At 40.4% G+C, this 19,310-nt stretch overlaps 2 protein-coding genes across 5 annotated transcripts in view; one reads left to right on the forward strand and one right to left on the reverse strand.

The window, feature by feature from the left end:
- Positions 1-222: 222 nt before the first annotated feature.
- On the reverse strand, positions 223-4,851 carry LOC115815679 (tetraspanin-8-like). The gene is made up of 8 exons (XM_030778690.1): positions 4,795-4,851; positions 2,151-2,213; positions 1,909-2,028; positions 1,475-1,549; positions 1,204-1,296; positions 840-965; positions 476-559; positions 223-294 (listed from the first exon to the last, which is right to left on the reverse strand). Exons 1-8 carry the CDS (start codon positions 4,849-4,851, stop codon positions 223-225), a joined length of 690 nt encoding a protein of 229 aa, XP_030634550.1.
- An 8,850-nt stretch (positions 4,852-13,701) lies between these two features.
- The window catches only part of LOC115825408 (leucine-rich repeat-containing G-protein coupled receptor 5), a 44,868-nt gene continuing 39,259 nt past the window's right edge, over positions 13,702-19,310 (forward strand). For all 4 annotated transcript variants that reach the window (XM_030789242.1, XM_030789249.1, XM_030789256.1 and 1 more), the window contains exon 1: positions 13,702-14,496. In XM_030789242.1, the coding sequence (XP_030645102.1) occupies positions 14,300-14,496 (197 nt within the window). In that variant the 5' untranslated portion in view covers positions 13,702-14,299. The remainder of the gene's footprint in view (positions 14,497-19,310) is intronic.

Here is a 19,310-nt window from a genome sequence, read left to right on the forward strand (position 1 = left end):
TTCACCAAAGAGATTAACAATAGACCAAAACTGAGCTAATAATAAATATAGCAATAGACTTTTATGAGTAAATACTTAGAGAGCAATGCAAACTGACCCTACCCCTCCCCAAAAAACTATGAATAACAACCCTTTCATTGATCACTGGTGATAAAAATAAGCTTTCTTTTGACTTGGTTTCAATTCCTGCCAGTCTGCTATGGGTTTTGTGGTTGACTGGACCTAAGCCGTGGCTGCTACTGAGTCCTTTCCAATCTGACAGTACAGAGCCATGGAGAAGGCCATCCCAAACAGCTGAAAAACACACCATACACATAGAGGAAGCAGAAGTGAGAATCACAAACTTCTGCAGAAACCCGATATAAAGTGTAACAAAGAGAATTTAAAAAGGAACAGAGGCAAACGAAATTTTTTAAGAGGAGCTTCCCCTTAAAAATGGAACAATTTAGTACTGATGATGATGCAAAATGCTTACCATTAGTATTGCAATAGCAAATGCTATCCCAAGTGCAACAGTGAGATGTTGCTCAATGAATTCAGTCACACGAGTGATGCAGGGCTAGAAAGAGACAAAATCTCCTCATCATTTCAAACATGAACAGCCATCTGAATGGCAAGACCAGTAAAATAAATGTTACAACCTAAAGGCAGAAACAAACCACTTAAGTACTGTGTTGGACATGTTGAATAATAAATGCCATTTGGGAAAAGGAAAGCATTAAGTGCGTAATCAGCAATAACCAGATAAACATCAGGTGGACAGGTGAACAGGACCATCTTAAACTATATTAAAAAGACACATGACTTAAATGGCGTGGTGGCTACGCTCTGTTACGTACAGTAGAGTAGACTCTCTTTCCACTAGCCACACTCTTGCACTCTTTGGCATCATCTTGACAGTCACAGGAAGAAGGCACCGCTGTACCCCAATCCTCAGGACCATTGAGCAGTCCACAGCATTTAGCCTGGTGATATATTTTTTAAAAAATTCAGATAAAGACTTTGCAGCCTGCAACTCTTTTGGCCATGAATACTGTCTATGTACTACAAATACAATGTGCCTCACTTTAATTTTACTCATGTCTTGAAAAGCAAGTAAATGTGATGTGACCTAACCAACTAATGGGTTAGAAAGGCATTGAGTCCAGTGCTGTGGTCTCATATAGGCCTATACTGTATTGCATATACTGTTGGGGGGGTCACCTTTGTCTCAAAGGTCTGAAGATCCGTGTGAATATCTGGGTGTTCACTTAATGGCATCAGCTTCTCTAGCTCCGTTCTGATCCAAGCTTTGCTCTGGAAGGTTCCATTCAGTCCAGTTATATTAGTCAAGCAGTGCATGTAAAACACTGGCTGTATTAGATAATTTTGTTGCAAAAAGAAAGACAGAGAGATGCACAGAAAGGGAAGAAGTGCAAAGGAAGAAAGGGATCAAATGTTCTTGCTTGACAAGAACTGCTGAGCAATTCTTTACCTTTTCCTCACCGACAGCTCCAAGAATGCCAGCAGCCAATAAAAGAATGAAGATGATAAGCAGACCAATGAAGAACTGAAATTATAAAAAGGAAGTTTATCTGACAGAACTAGTATTCTGTTGTATATTGTGAATGTATGAGAACTTTCTGAGACATAGATTTCCCAGGCATGAATACCTCCCGTAGCTCTTTTCAAAAATATCCACTTCAAAAGTGGGTCACACAACCCAACACATGATATTTCCAGTAAATGAAGAGTGAGAAAACACTGTCTAAACCACAGCCCGACCCAGTCAAGGTACTCTAAACTCAGACCACATCCTGCCTCCTGTACTGTGTCTTCAGAAGTTTGAAGATGGTATGGTAGACTTTGAGCAACTCAAAATACATGGCCTGTACATCCTGTTATGATTATGACGTGAGTGCATCTCACCAGCAGTAGCATGCACCGGTTCTCTCGAATGGCTCCACAGCAACCAAGGAATCCAAGAACCATGATAATAACACCAATGGCAATCAATAGGTCAATTCCTGGGACAGCCATATCTGTGATCTCCAGAAAGCACGGCGGGAGAAACCAAAAATAAAGACCATTTAGTATCACAATTCGTTGGCCAAAAAAGAGATGAGAAACACAGGCATGGCTGTTTAAACAAAATAAGTATTGATCTTTACCTTGTTTTCATCCTTGCTTACTTTCAGATATATGGAGACACCAAGTATGATACATCCACTGATCTGAAAAAGAAAACTGGCAAAGTTATTGGGAATCATGACTCATTTCTTGCTGGAGCACATAGAACAAGCATAATGGAGAACATTGCCATCCTGATGGAGAAATGCATTAGCATTTACTTTATAATGGGGTGTCAAAATAAGTGAAAGGTTTCAGTTTTGCCATTTAAATGTTATTTTATTCACTATGTGACAGGGAAAAAAATAATGTGGGGTGAAAAGAATGCATTTTAAATCACTGCACTTTGACCAGTCTTCTTTTGTCACTATGCCCAATGCAGTCACAAACTTTGATTCTTGCACCACCCAGTGGTGATACAGCAGCAGTGTGCAATTGGAAACCCATCTGAGTAGAACCAAAGTATAATAAACAGAGCAAAACAAAATTTAAATGTACAAAATTTAATATGCAGTATCTCGGTTCTTTAGAAATGGCTAACTGACTTACAATCTCACCAAAAGTCTCAATGATGAGCCTTGTAAATAACTGAATCCAAAGGAATTGACTGCCAGATAACTGGTAACACAATCACTTGTATGAATTATTCATTGTTTTTGCCGCATGTCACTGAACAATGGAGAGAAAATGACAGTGTTCTGTTGTCAAGCAGACTGATAACTGAGCTGCTTTGTCCGAAAAAAGATGCTAATCTATTGACCTGACGTACAACTAGCTGCTTCCTTCCCTAGTTGTACATTAGTGTTACACAGGATACTTTGCAATGCAAACATTCAACAACATTCCAAGTCAGTAAAATGTTTTGTGTGACTAAATACATCCTTGAATTCACATTTGATAGCTTCTGAATTTCAAACACTTGAAAAACTGCATGCTCATTCAGTTGGTCACATCTGAAACTTGTGAGACAGGTTTTGTGTTAGTCATAGCTCACAGAATATATGCTATACTTCCATGAAGAAACCACTGTCCATAGAAACTGTAAACAAACAAAATGGTGAAGCCTGTGGGGTGTAGCAATGGGTAAGTCCATGGGCCATGACATGTATACAAATAACACTTGTGGTGTATTTCGGAACACTCTGATGTACTACATTTACAAATGACATGGTAAAAACAGAGAGAGACAGAACACTATAACCGATAACTGATGATAGTTGCAGTTATTTGGCCCCAGAGTGCTCCAGAGCACTATCCTTGTCTGAGATCAATTTCAGACTTGTTGTTCCTTCATAACAATTTTCACCATCCATCCTTTGTTTTAACATTAAGAATGTTTAATTGCAGCCACACAGTAGTAACAATGCCACAGGAGACCTCAGATAAAACATAAAACATCACTTACTTACATCACATCACTGGTCTTGTCTAAAAAAAAATGGGGGTGGCTTTTATGGAATCTGGTTAGAGAGCCAGTGGAACAAGTTTAAGTACTGTCAGTACATTCTTTGACAAGGTGGACGTTGAGAAAAGCAAAAAGGAGATAAGCAAGCGCTACCCCCATTATAATAACATTAAGGAATCATACTGGAAATCTGCTGACTCACCAGAATGGGCACAGAAAAAACGTGAATAAAGTGCATACAGTGCGTACATGGATAAAGGATATGGCATATACATGTCGGTAAAATCTCTCTGTGCTAATGTTTTCACTTTAACCTGAATCTCAAAAATGTTGCCAGATCACTTTTGGACTCTTTAGACTGGTTCCATTGCAATTCTTTCATCTGATAATGTGTTTCGATTGAAGAAACAGAGGAAACAAAAGGCTAAACTGGTGCAAATTGAATTTGCAAATCTGTGTGGCTGAAATATACAAATAGTAAGATGTATGAACAACCTGTGTGTAAACACAACGCAGTGATGTTGGTGGTGCTGGTAGGGGGGGCAGGGCCCATATTGTTTACAGCCTTCAGTCACAACCACACCCTGAAGCCAAACGAGACACCACACCCAGCTGAGTGGTAATATCTATTTTGTGGTAGAGTTAAGACTGTAACAAGCTTTGATCGATATCTGATTAATTGTTCTGACTTGACCTACTTGTCATTGGCTACTTGTTTCTTCAGTTCGAAATTAATGAGGTTCTGTATGTGGCGTACGTTTACAAAATAGTTGTTATATTTTTTATTAATTTTCGCGAACTTTTCAAGACATTAGCAACAACAACAACTACAACAACAACTTAAAATCAAGGCTTCATGAGAACGTAGTATGTGATAAGGTTACCATCGACCTGTTATGGGTTTGGTTTAATGTTGCTGCTACAGGATGGGAGGAATCCATTAGTGCAGAAAGGCACTACAAAATGGGAGTGGTCGATAATTAAGTCATTAAACGAACTCGAGTACTTATTTAGAAATATCTTCCCTTGAAATAAATTTTATAATCTCCCCACTATCAAAAACACTCAAAACAAACATATTTCAGATTTGAAATTGAATAACAGTTTCAATTTAGAAAGAGTCAGACGCGTCAATTAAGTTCAACACCAAAACAGGCTACATATAAAGTGGTCTAACTGATCAAATCAACGAAATCATCTAATGTGACTAATGGAATTTTATTAACTCGCCACTTACGGAGCTCAGTGCGCTATGTTGCAAATAGAAGGAAGGTGCTTACCCAGAACAGCAGATTAAAGATGAACAGCAAGAATTTGATACACTTGTTGACTCCCATTTTCGACTCTCAGATTTAACCATGCGATGAATGTAATAATGATAATAATAAAATCTGCTACAAGAAATCTGAATTCCTTAAAAGTCCTTTCTATCGTCCTGTACGTGGCTCCTGTCGCTTTCACAGTTCACTGTAAGACTGATACCTGCATTTTCTCACTCGACTAGTTCATGTAGGTGTGGTCGCCGTCAGACAGCAGGTCCCTTGTGATAGGAAACATGACCATAATGCATTAGGACGTGCGATGGATGGGATATTTTAGGAGAGCCCTTTGATGTAATTGCATCAGAGACAGGAATGATAGTTTTAATTTATACCTTGTTGAAGAGATTATCATTATTATACTTTTTTTTACTTTCATTCTTGTTATACTTTTAAATGTTCACATTTTTACGAAGTATACTAAGAGTCGTTAAAAAATGTCCATTGATTTAGCTTCATATTAAACACGGTGATATTTATAACTGATATTTGGCTCTTGCACGACGCTGTCGCATGGGCGTTTTAATATTTGATTTGAGAGTTGCACATTTTTAAGAAATCGTGGGAAAAATCGGTTTGAAAAGTTTATTCATAAGTGAGTACAATGGCCTCTGAGCGCCGACCACTAGCTACACCTCCTAGCTAGACGGTCAAAGTTTCAGCTAGGTGACCAGAACATGTTTTGGAGGAGGGGGGGGGGGGGGGCGGTGCCCTTGGCCACTGGCTCATCTCCGCTACACCAGAAAGCGAACGTCTGTGGCAACTCTGTGAAGTGTAAGAGAGGGTGTGGAGGAGTAGATTATCATGCCCAGAAAGAATGTGATGTGAATATGAAGAATGTGTCATTTATAGCCTGAAGAACCATGGGATGCTCTGTAGCTGCAGATAACTTAGGTCAAGTTTTGGCATCTTAATGAGAGGAGGTTTACTAACAGCCCAGAGTAAAATAATCAAAAGGTTAACTACACTTTGTGGCTAACTCAGGAAGCAGAAACTTGTTAGGACCTCTATCTCTGATCTTTCCCTCATCAAGTTTTTAGCGTTAAACCCACTGGAACTGAGGCTAAACTCCATGATTCCTGTTGATTTTGAGACTGTACATAATAGGAATCTGGGATTATTCTTATTATTTTCTATCAGACTGGAGAAATATGGTGACTAAGAAGTAACTACAGCTTGTTTGTAATTTAAAAGTTTTCTACCTTTTAAATTACCAATGTACCAACATGTGCACTTCCTCTCCCGTGCATGTTTATACTTGGCCTGTTTGGTCTCATTCAACTGCATTAGTGTGGTTCATTTGAGTAAATGTGAACACTGAAATTCAAGCCCTGATGTGTACAAAACAACCACACTGAGACCACTTGAGAAAGTCAGTCTTGGTCTGTTTACAGGTACGGCCTATTTGTAGTGAATGTAATACAGACCAGTCACAGGATGTGATGCTAAAGCCTGTGTGATTTTGAGGATACAGTACAGATGCTGACATTGTCAAAAAACACAACGCTAACCAAACAAAGTTGAGTAGAGGGCAAACATGCACTGACATAGGGGTGTGTATGCTTTCATCCCAAACACCCAAAGCCTGTGATCTCCTCATTACACTTATAGCACTTGAATATGGTGTGTACATACAAATACACCACCAAAGAAAGACAAATTTGTTTATTTGATAAGGAAAATGCCAGCATGGAGATGGAATTCTCCTTTTCAAAGGTGCACCCAAGTGCTAAACCTTTTCAGCAAGCATTATGAGGGTCTGTGGGAAGTCCTAACTTATTCCTGTATTCCAGCGGTTAAAGGGAGTAAGTGCTTGAAACTCATAATGGTACTGTGATTTATACAGGGCCATAAGAGCGCTGCACTTAGAGGCTTCAGAACGAAAGCAGTGAGACACTGCTGAGTTAATGGTACGCTGCCTCTACAAGAACACTGAAAACAGGATGTGATCGACTTGATGACTTTATCAAGGTATGCCTCATATGACTGTTGACCATACAGCACTAACTGAAGAGGAATTTTCCATTAAGGCATAATAGGGTTTCAGCCAATTTCAAGACTCTGTTGTACAAATCATATGACATCCAGGTCACCTAGTGAAACAACATATACCTTGCAATTGATTTAAATTTATTAAAATAAAATACACAGACATACAGAGAAAGATAGATCTATTTTTAGAGATCTCTAAACACCGTATAGTGGCCTAGTATTCCTTAAACCTTAGGTAACAAGCCATATCACAAGTCTTCCACAGAGTGTTTTGATAAGTTAGTATAGAGGAATTAGAGTGGTCTGTAAATTTCACAAAGCAAATGTCACACTCATGTTATTGCCTTAACTAGCATGTAGATGAATTTAACTGCAATTCTGTAAGCAACACATTTTCTATTTCCTATCAGTAACATGTCTGACTGAATTATTTAAGGGGTTATTAAGTAAGTTAAATGGGAAACTTGCTGCTGCTGCTGATGGTGTCTGTAGGATGCTATAGTGACCATATGATGGCAGCATATGATAAGCTGCTGCAGCAGTCAGCTTACTTTTGGCACTGTGTGTTCCCTGAGTTCAGAGTCTCACTGGGTAAACTGGTTAGTCCTAACTGTTACATATATATTTGTCTGAAAAGCTAGAGGTCCTATCAACAAGATGTCATCTCCTCCATGGTTGAGGTTTTTGCTGTCTATAACTTAAGAAGCACCCTCACAGCAATAATTGTACAAAGTATGATGGATGAACAAAGTGATAACATAGTTAATATTGAATTTGACTTTAAAAGTTAATAAAAAAAATTATATTTGTTCCGTTATGACTTAGTATCAACAAACAATGCTCATATACATTAAATGTACTTGAAGATGAAGACTTTTTAAAGATTCAGAAAATTGCACTGAAATCATGTCCAATCGGCTCCTTAGTTTTTCCTATTCTAAGAATTTGCATAATAAGAGAGAGAATAGCTCTCCTGTGTGGCGCAGTACAAAGTAATTTCCACTGATTTTGGCATGGATCATGTCAAGACCTAAGTTAGTATCCACAAGTGCTGACTAACCACACTGCTGTAGTGATTGGATACAACTGTGCTGGCATTGGTATGACTTAACTCATGGCTGTCAATACACCCTGGGCAGAGTTTCGCTGTGCTAATTATAGAATTATTTGACATTCCCATTCATCATGCAGCAGCTCAGTTGATTATCTGATTGAATAACTGCACTCAAGGTTCATTATGGTCTCTACATGACAGCGAGGCTTTTCACGTTGGATTGGAGGAGAAGGGGAAAACTTGGTCAGGAACAGAGCAGAATTTCTGACTACTTGTTTTCTGTTAACAGAGAGCAAAGTCTATCTCAGACAGAACTCCGGGAAAACTGGGAGCAATGATTTCACACAAATGATCGTTAGCCTATATCAACATTCTACTGGCACTGTTGTACTTTATCTGGCAATTATTGCAGAATACTGAAATTTTTATGACTGTTTTTAATTGTGAATGTTTTGATAAAATTTTTGAAAATCAGCTGAATTATTTCCATACCTGCCATATGAAATTGTTCTCTCAAGGTTACTGTCTGCCTCTCTCATTCGTCATTTGTACTATTTAATGGTTATGAGTCCGTAATGGAAAAAAACAGCGTGGCTCTGGAGAACAGAGGTTACAGACAGGGTGTAATGCCAGTTATCACTCTGAGCTCTGCAGCTTGTCACTCTTTCTTGGCCTGGGAGGTCAACAGGAACAGTCCTGTCTCATGTCAGCCCCAAACTGCACAATGTCTCTATGTTTTACTCTGTCTCACTCTTAATTCTTGGCTTTATGTCTGCACTGAGACAGGTCAGGAAGAGGGCATGGTTTACTCCCAGTTAGGAGTAAGCCACAAACTCACAATAGTCATAGGAAACAGTTGTCACACGAGGAGAGTGAGCTCCATAATGAACTACACCTAAATGACACTCAGATGCTACACTGAGGTCATTTTTCCAGCCTGCACCCCTGCTGTCTCCATTTGTTTTAACCTGGGTATAACTTGCTCCCTCTGAAAGGCCCGGTGGGTGAAGCTAACACACTCAGGGCTTGTGGCCTAACCCGGCAGCTTGCCCAAATCAAACCAGAGCAGCAGAGCCAGCGAAGTGATATGCCCCAGTGCTGTTGTATCCTGTCAACAGCTTTAGTAGAGGGCTGATACAGGGTGGGGTGTATCTCTTTACGTATGGGGCATTGATCTCTTCATCTGCAGACATCCAGGCCAAGACACCATAATCCTGAGATAAGAGATAAAGGATGCAGAAGGAAGGGCAATTGTTTGCTCTTCAACTTACAGATGCTCAACATGCATTTGATCTCTTTTTTTTTGGCTTTTCTTGGCTCTTAAGTTTCTTTGTTATTTGATACAATCTCTTCAGATTGGTTGGACAGGTCAGTGGGAACAAGTGGCCAAGGCTCTCTGAATTCTTGCGTAACAGATTAATGGGATTGTGATCGAGCCCAGACATGTACTTTTGTTGGGGTCCAAAGGCTAATCTTTATTAATCTTTCACTCTCTCACCGTTTTCACTATCAAGGATTTAACAGATAGTCAAAGTTTTTGTCATGCCTCATCAGGTGGTTTACTGGACGCACATTAAGTTTACCATTGAGCAGTTTTCACCAATAAGTGTTCTCCATGGAACATCTCTTATCATATAAACCACAGACCAAAAGAAGTGCAATAAAACCCACACGGTATACTGCACTGGTATATAGGAATAAAGCACATTCATAGGCTGTGACTTTCTTTTGCTCATTTTAGCTGTAAATACAAAACCTAGGACCAAAAAATGAACACACACTATAGACTGCAATGTACAAACACTGCAGATTGTACTCTTCTGTAGTGACAGACAGTCAGCCAATAGACAATTTTCAGTAGTTCCACAGGTCCTCTTAGCATTAACCAGGCTGGTGAGTCTCACTAGTGTGAAGGCAATGTTGGAGGCCCTTTGGAGCAAGACAGGCAGGTTTGGGGGGGCCCTAATACTTGACGTCAGCATAGGTGGGGAATGGGGTCAGAGAAATTTCTGGTCGATTTCACGCTCCGCTGCACCGTGGCCAAGCAATTACTCATGGAGGGGGAATGTGGATGCCACTGGAGCAAGTGGCTGGAGTACCCTGTGAGGGAGTGTAAACATGCTGGCCGATCAGAGGACCTCCTGTCTCCCAGCAGCTTACAGCCACCTATGGGAGAAGAGCTGCTGCATGAGCAGATAGGTGGACCTTCACCTCCACCAAATGCACCAAGACATCATGCTTAGCAGACTGGAGCCAGACTGAGACCATGTCCCACAATTCTTAATGAGGGAGATTTGTACTAAAGGTGGACTCAGGATATGCACATATATGAAAGTATTCATATAGACACGTATCCAAGTATAGCGTATGCATAAAAAACACGTAGTTTTTGTGTCCAGTTTTGTTTAAGAGGAGATGCAGTCAAAGACTGTAGATGCCTGTTTTATTACCAGTCAAAGCAGTAATTCAATTTGAGTGTGAGATATTGTTTGTCTGGGAAGGAGAGCTAGGCTGGGCAGACAGGCTTCCTGACAAAGAGTGATGAATCCAGACAAAATCAAAGAAATAAAAACCCAGACAGCCTGAAAAACAGCATAACAACCAGACCAGGTCTGTGCAGCTGCAACAGCCTCAGCCTTATAAAACAAAGTGTCAACAGTAAACTATTATAAACAGATATACTCTTCAATGCACATTTGCGAAAGTGTTCTGCATAGAAGAAATTATTTTTTTACCGTTTCAAGAATAGCAAATAAAGAAGTTCTGCATTCCCCGTGCTGACAGTGCGTACAATTTTGTCAAATTAAAATGAAAAGGGATGTGAAGTGGTTGAGCTATACCATCCCTCACCACTAGGGGTGAGTCCCTCCAGTGGCTGAACAAATGAGGATTGAGACACTCCCTGCAGTAACCTGCCAGCATCAACACATGCTGTAGAATTGTGTTTGTGGTTAAATGGTTTAGATTAGAATGGTGTTGGATGGAATAGCAGCACAGGAGACCTGAGCTGATTTGAATGAAAAGGCTTGTGTTTTCTCCTCAGCACAAGACCTTAAGAGTTAAAAATCCTGAGGAGGGCTGAGTGAGTCGGCCAGCCTTCAGCATTAATCAGGGCTTAGAGCTCAAGCTTTACATGGTCAGATTTCAGTGCTTTTGTCTCTTAATGTCCTTTTTGCCCCTTTGCAATCACATTTGATTGTACAGAGCCAAACGACTCCTGTCAACGAGTTGAAAGTTCTCAAGTGTATTTGCTTTAGTGTGCTACACAGGTTCACTTCATTATCCAATAGTCAGTTAGATTGGAGTACATGTTCATCTGATGCATGCTTTCAGCCTGGATGGTAAAATGTTTCCTGATGAATCATTCAGTTTAGTTCATGAGTGATTGCTTTTCTGTTCACCATGCACTATTTTCCTAGAAACAGAGTATCCTGACCTAATTGAATCAGGTTAAGTAACTCAGAATAGACATGACTGACCTAATCAAAGTACAAATTTGCTGCAACATTTCACTTGAAATCATGTCAAGGTAAATAAAAGCTATGTTATTGTTTCTGTGGAGTCTACACGCATTTAATACTGTTATATAAAAAAATCCTAACACACAATTTTAACCGTTTCTCTGTTTTATGCAATAGTGATTTATTTACTTGTTGAATAACTGTTTCAGTGATATTTGTTATACTCAGACCCAGACTTTCAATAAAATATATGACTAAATAATATAATATTATCTGTTAAAATATAACTATAATACTTAGTTCTCTTTTTGAAAAGTCTCTTAAGACCTCTGTAAATCTAACTCCATGGAGACTCCATACAGTTCCATTACTACTCTTTTCTCAACCACAAAATTAATTTTGATGTGTTAAAATTCACGACTTAATTTTACTCTGTTGTTTTGTCATTATAATATTATAATATTTTGCCCTGTGTGCGTGACAGCACCAGGTAGCCTGTCAGCTCTCCAATCTCTCTCACAAGCCAACCCGCTCACACAGTGGATTAAACGTGGTTTAGAGAGCTGCAGCTGCTGCTGTTCAGGGTGAGAAGAGGGGGGGGGGGGTGCTTTACGTTTCAGGAGGAAATAATGCTGTGTACAATTCTGCACTTTGTTTCAAAAGGGATTTTAGCAGGCCAATGAAAGAAATGTATAATTCCATGTGCTCTGAGGGTAATTATATGACCTCCTTTTGATCCTGAGAAACTCATTCTAGAGATAATGCAGAGTTTAATCCTCCAAGTGGAAAACAACATCAATATGTGTTAATGGGAAAAAATCCACAATCTGTGCCAACAATGAACTCTTGCTACAATAAACCATTCAAACGGTGAACAACGGTGCCAGTGAGTTTGCATAGCGATTATGCTATGGAATATCAGTGGGGGTTTGGAGATAGGTCTTTTAGACTTCAAACTGGATCCCCTGTACAATACCCTACTTGGCATGGCTCTTTTCAAAGACAGAGGTAGCTAAGGACTGTGTCATACTTACATTTAGATATATTTCACTCCAAACTGACACTACTGTAAAAGGAATTCTGAAGAGGGAAAGAAGGTTGTTTCAGGAGCCCCCCCAAAAATAAGTAAACATAAATGCTGATGACTAGAGCTCCTGAAATGGATTTTAAACATTACCTGGTCTACACAGAACAAGGAAAATAATCAATGCTTGTTTGTTTATGTTTGGCAGCTGACAGGAGCTACCTAAGGTCTAACCTCAGAAATGTGCTTTATTGAACATATATACTGATATGGGTTGTGTACCTTACTGGAGACATAAAAACTGCAAGTGGAAATTTTGCACTTCTGTTTCACAGAAATGGCTGATAAGAAACTACTAAGATTCATATAACCGTGACAGTGAGATTTACAGATATGACTGCGCAGAAATGAAAGGTAGATACTAGTAGCACAACAGGGCATGTATGCACATTTCTGTGTGTGACCTTTGTATGTGCTATGCAAATAAAAAAATCTAATACTTTTTAAATCAAACTATTTCTGTCTTGTAATCTCTGAAATCATGGCAAGTATTTACAAGTAGTGTCTGTATAATATCTATATGTGAAATCATCTTAAATGCCATTTTCAATTTACTGACTTTTGTTAAATATTCATAAGAAGAGGATGGATGAGCTAAACAAAATACTGAATACTGCTGAGCACACACGCACCCTTTATCCAAATGCATAATCAGAGTATAAGAGGACAAATAGACTACATCCATTTGGCAAGGCTTAGGGTTAAGGTATAAGTTAGGACTTAAAAATCACCATTTTAAGTTCAGACCGTGAGTCCTGTCAAGTGCTCTCAAATGACAGTGTTGCATATCAGGTTAGGTGAGGTGACCATATTCACACGGTGGTCAGTTATGGAGAAAACTGATATAAAAGTGTTATGGTCAACAAAGTAGCCCCACATAACATGGACGCAAGCCAACAAGGAATTAACACCTGCTCTTCAAACCAGCGTAGCCTATATGACAGAGGCAGTGTCATGTACCTGTGCGGGTAGGACTTGGACATTACTTAAGACGTTTTACTTCCGCGTGATAAATTGTAAAAAGGTGGGGAAACAATGGGATATTTGTATCTGTTGAAAGGTACCGCTATTACATACGTTGTGTTTTCCAGAATTACTTTAGCTCACGCTTCAGTGCTCTTGGGTGGTTACATCATTCTCGTAGCGATAAAATCTTATCTCATATTACCTTAAACGATTTCATTTTACAAGCAATAAGGCTGTTTCACTAAAACAGAACAATGGTGTAGTATTGACAGCACAATGCTTCCTCTGTATTCTTCACACAGACACAGATCCAGTAATATTACACACTGACGAAAAGGCGACATTTAGACCGCAGGACGGATGTCAATAATTTACAACCTGCAATTCACAATTAACAACAACAACAAAAAAACTTTCTCTGGAGGTCATTATGCTTTTCCTCAAGTTTCCTGTGAACTGGGGCGTACGCAGATTAACAGTTCACTACACATTACCTGCAGAATTTATGTAACACACAAACTGGATGCGATCTGCAAGTTTTGCCTCGTTATTTTGCGTATTAACAGCGATAACAGCGTGTGCTGCACTGTGCCGCTCCGAGGGTCTTGAGTGCGCTCTGCGCTCCATGGTACTTTGACTGGTTTTGAATGGCATCGACTGACGTCACGCAACGAAAGGCGCTGCACAAGCGAGACTGTTTAAAACTGTGAGGTATTTAGGGATGAAAGTCAGAGAATAGGGTTGGGGGCACACGTTGTCCAGACTGTCCATGCGTGCAAACAACGGGAAACCGACACTTGCCGTCAATCTTTGGGAAAGAGACTTTGACTACGTTCTGCGCTGATACGCCGCTACAACTGGGAAACTTTGTTAATTCACGCCGCTCCATTGAAAAAGACCCCGGAGACGATGTGTGCATTCAAGCTTCTGGTCGCACTTATGGTGGTGGTCGTGGAGTGTGGGGCATTGTCGAAGGCAGGGGTTCGTCCCAGCGACTGCCCCGACCGCTGTCACTGCGAGGAGGACGGCATGCTTCAGCGTGTTGATTGCTCGGACCTTGGGCTCACAGCAATCCCAGCCAACCTGAGCGTCTTTACCTCTTATCTGTAAGTCTCATTTTGGCCTTTGCCCACGTGAGAAAACGAGCACCTGCGCACCTTGGTGCAGAGTTCTTGCCAGGCGTTAAAAAAGGATAGCTTGTTTTTGTATTTTGTAGCAGATCTGTTCTGTCTGAGATCCTGGCTGAATACACAGCTGACCAAACCAACGCGTATTATATTGTCACTCAACACCTTTTCACGTGTTGCACTCAAAGTTACATGTGTGAGCTTTATACCGCCACTCTTTATTAACAACGTTTACAAACACCTAACAGTTCTGTTTGGAAACGATAGCATTGTAGTCTCGGCATTTTCACAGTTTATGATTGTTTTTACTCTCTTGACATATAAGATTTGGCTGCTTCCCCGGATATGGATTGAGCACAGTCTACTCATGCTGGAAATTTCTGTCACGACTGTTGATACTGAGGCAGGGAAAAATATAGCTTAGCGCACGATTATCCCCCTCTCTTAATTGTCCACATGTAATAGTAAAGTGGAATGGTTGATGCAATATTCATACACACTATAATAACTTGTTATGCAAACTAAAAAGTAGAAAGTAAACCATTTCATCACCATGAAATTAAATAATCCTTCTCTGCAGGAAAAAAATACGATGTTAGCCAGTGCCATGAATATGAAACATATACTGTCTCTGATTTATTAATGCATATGTCTGTGATGACCTCTGGTACATATTGCATTCCTACATGTTTTTAGAAAAGGAATGTCTCAAATATCCTGCCATGTTTTTTATGTCCCGAACAAAGCAAACACATTGTCGCCTGCTATACTCCAGTCGTCCTATTCCTCCATTCTCTTTGGAGATTCAATGTGATGTATAGAAATTTAGCAGTTGCAAACCAATGGGAAGTGCACTGAAGGAGTTATGCTTGAATGATGAGGACAGAGAAAGTCAGGGAAATGTGACATCAGTTAACATATTGCAGACTTATCTGCTTTGCACCTCTTCTGAAAATATCAAAAGATATGTGCTCTATGAGCATTCGTATGAGAGAAGTTTCTCTTTCTTGCTCTCTCTCTCCACATATGCTTAAGTACACTGTGATGCCAGGAGTGTCAGCCAAGCTTTCAGTACGAGTACAGAGCAGTCATGTCAGACGTGCTGAGATCCTTGTCATCAGCACTTTGTAACATTTGTTGGGCCCCGCGGCTTAGAGTGGTGACAGGTTACAAGCACTTGGACCGCTCAAATGTAATATGGATGATACTGGGGCAGTATGCATCCCAAAACACCACAGGACAATTAAATGAACCTACTGAAACACTTCTAGGGAGTTATTTCTCTCACATGCATTTTTCATGTTGGAAGGGTATCATGAGTGTCATACTGGTGTGTTATATTCCTCAAATTCCTAAGCAAGACTAAGTGACGTTCTGTGCATCCCACATCTTACTATAAAACTGGTTTGACTTTAATTTCTTCATTCTTTTTTATACCACTCAAAGACACTAATGAGATGATGACACACGGTAGAGAAATCTCCCTTTTTCATGTTAAAAAGAAAATCCAGAAGTTCTCTCATTTTCGTGGTGCTGTGTTCCTTATGGACTACAGTGCAGTAGGACCACCTTCAGGCCTCTTCCTAACACTATATATATGGTAACTGGGCTCAGCTTGTAACATAGGTTGATTGAACCAAATAAAAGCCAAAACACTCATTCATTGTTATGGTTAAGATTCCTAATCAAGGCATAGAACAAGTTCCCTGACTGTAATCAGGGATGGAAGTGGTGAACATGGAGTATCACATCTGTGAAAGGCCGAAAGTTACCCATTTCTGCACATCTTAGATCAAGCAATATAGGGGTGCGGGTACGAGGGGCAAAATGGCAGGGTGGGAGTGGTGGGTTTGGGTTGATGTTTGTCATAACCTTAAAACCTCCAGGTGTAAGCTCATTGGAATTTTTTTTTAAGTGTATTATAAGCATAAGATTGAAGATGTGATTATGAATGGGGCCTCTGTAGACACCGGGGCTTCAGCTGTTCAGGTTTCGCTGTCGCACACTTCAAGATTAAAGCATTTTCTTGCCCCTACAGTTCCAAGTGTATGTCTTTAATCACAGATAGATCACATCTCTTCAAATGAAGGGAGAAAGGAGGAGGTTTTTTTTCATCACCCGTGAAATGGAGTGTGTTTGTATTGCAAACAGCCTGATGATTGAAATGTTCCATGCTAATGTGGTTGGCAAAAAATTTACCTCTGTGTCTTACTGCCGCACTGACAGTTTGAAGAAAGTACGTTTACATGTATTACACCCCATTCTTTTTTGCATGTAGGGGTTGCTCTGACATGAACTGATTGAAAGTGGTGGAGATAATGTATGATGAAGTTTACTCTGTGTGTGTGATGATGGAGGTGAAGCTCAGTAGTTAGCACTGCTGCCTCACAGCAAGAAGGCCCCAGGTTCGAATCCCGGCTGTCCCAGGTCCTTTCTGTGTGGAGTTCGCATGTTCTCCCCGTGTTTGCGTGGGTTTCCTCCGGGTGCTCTGGCTTCCTCCCACCACAAAGACATGCATGCCAGGATTAGTACTCCTGTCAGTGACCATGACCAAGACACTGGCAAGAGGACCTGGAGTTGGTCCCTGGGCGGCGGCAGCTGCCCACTGCTCCTAGCTCATAGTGTGTGTGTGTGTGTGTGCTCACTAGTGTTGGGATGGGTTAAATGCAGAGGGTGCATTTCACTGCTCACTGCTCAGTGTGTGTGTGACAAAGTACTTCTCCTTCTTCTTCTTCTTCTTCTTTAATGGTTTGCATGCTGATGCTTCTGTGGCTCCTCCAGATCACGTCACTCAAGAATCATTTAGTCTAATTGACACTCCTACTCTGAAGTTTATCTTTGAGCTTCACTGATCGCTTTGCTTGTAGCTTTCCCAGTAGGGATTAGGGATGTTATTCACATGTGCGTGGGTAAAATGTAGCACTCTATTCATGAATCAAGAGACTAGCCTCTGTTTCAGAATGCGCAAATCCCAAACCCATGCTGAGCTGAGGGAGGGTGGAGAACAAAAAGTCCCCAACAGAGTATTTCTGAAAACCCAAGCAAATACCTGATAGTTGATTTAGCCTGATTTATCTTGAGAGAACGTGCTATATCTCTTTGATATATAGTACGCTGCATTGATTTTGTAGTGAATGTAGGCCTAATACTTCTAGGGGAAGCAGAGGCTTTTGCCTTGCAGGTGAATGTGGCCGCTTTCACCATTGATCCATTGATAATGTTTGCCCTGTACCCCTGGAGCATTGCCAGACCAGCCCTGGTTTACTTTACAGTTTTGGACGTCTCACAGTGGGTCGGCACAGAAGTTTGTAGGATTAATTAGGCAAGAGAAACGCTCGCCCCTGTGCTTCTCTTCACTGTCCCTCCTGAGTTGGCAGGACTCAGAACCTGGCATGTCATCATGAGCTCACAATTCGCAAATTCACATACCCCCCTCTGGCCTGCCTCATGCCTGCTGCTCCTGCCTCACATGCTTAACTCTATTTGTCAGGACTGAGCTGAGATTTCATGTCAATGCAGGGCTCTGTGTCTCTGATCCTTTCTTCTTCCTCTTGTTCTTGTTCTTTTTCTTCTTCTTCTTCTTCTTCTCCTCCTCCTCCTTCTCCTTCTCCTTCTCCTTCTCCTCCTCCTCCTCCTCCTCCTCCTTCTCCTCCTCCTCCATCATCATCATCATCATCATCATCATGTGTGTGGCATAGCTCCCCGCCAAGGTTCAGCAAAGAAGTGTTTTTTGTGAACCTGAAAAACCTGCCCAGCTCTTATTAAATTGCAAAATAAACCTGCTCTTCACTGCAAAATCCCTTAGTAGTTTTTTTAAAGGTCTGGGAACATAATTCTGACACTGTATACACTTGTTCAATAGAGTTAGGCTTAGTCAGAGACAAACTGTACAGAACCCTACTGCTTTCAATAAACAAATGCTCTTTTTCCCCTACTTGTTTTATTTCTGTCTCTCCACAGTCTGGATCATGATCAAAGGTTATGTTTCTTAGCTTTTTTTGTGTTTGCTGTGTTTGCACCTCCTCATTAGCTTTCAATCTTGAGGAAATTCCACAGAAAAAAAGAAAACAATATCAGTTTGAGATTTAATTTTTTTTTGTTCTGATGGTTCATCACACATGGATCCATTTGACTCCTATGATCAAGTGCACATTAAACCCAAAAAGTTCTCTGGATGTGCCCAGGGCTAAGATGAGATGTGTCGTCTCATTATTTATTTTAACAACTTTATTTAGCCTGAAAGGATCATTCTGCTGTGTGGTTCTGTCTGATTCAAGCATATAAATAGGTCACGTTACAACCAGCTGAAATTGGCCCTCTTAAAAATATTTTTGAAGTATTGAGATCGTTCGTTCCATTTGCAGTTGAGTTTGTTCCATTTGTCCTCACACATTACATAAGTACTTATGGACATGTCATAAAATCAATGTCCTCGAAGCTTGCTGAGAACAGCAGGCTAAAGAGAAATTATTGCCTTGTGTAGGAGGGTTGGCCACAGTTCCCAGGCCTAAATGCATGTGATATATATTTTCTTTTCAATGCAGTTTGTGCAGCCTTTTATAATGTTTTCCTTATCTCTGAATCATTTGGATTTTTTTTATGTTTGCACAATATTTATGTGTGCCACCTTGTGATTGACGGAAGATATGCTGTTTATTCTTTACATGATGAGTGAGAACTCCCGAGGGGTTGGCCAGCTGAGGCAGTAGAAAGCCACACCTGATAAAGGTGTTGATCTAATCAGTTGTTTCTATCTTGATGTGATGTCTTTTTGTTGTAATGAAACTGTTGTG

This window comes from Chanos chanos, chromosome 1, assembly GCF_902362185.1.
Source record: "Chanos chanos chromosome 1, fChaCha1.1, whole genome shotgun sequence".
Lineage (NCBI taxonomy): Eukaryota > Metazoa > Chordata > Actinopteri > Gonorynchiformes > Chanidae > Chanos > Chanos chanos.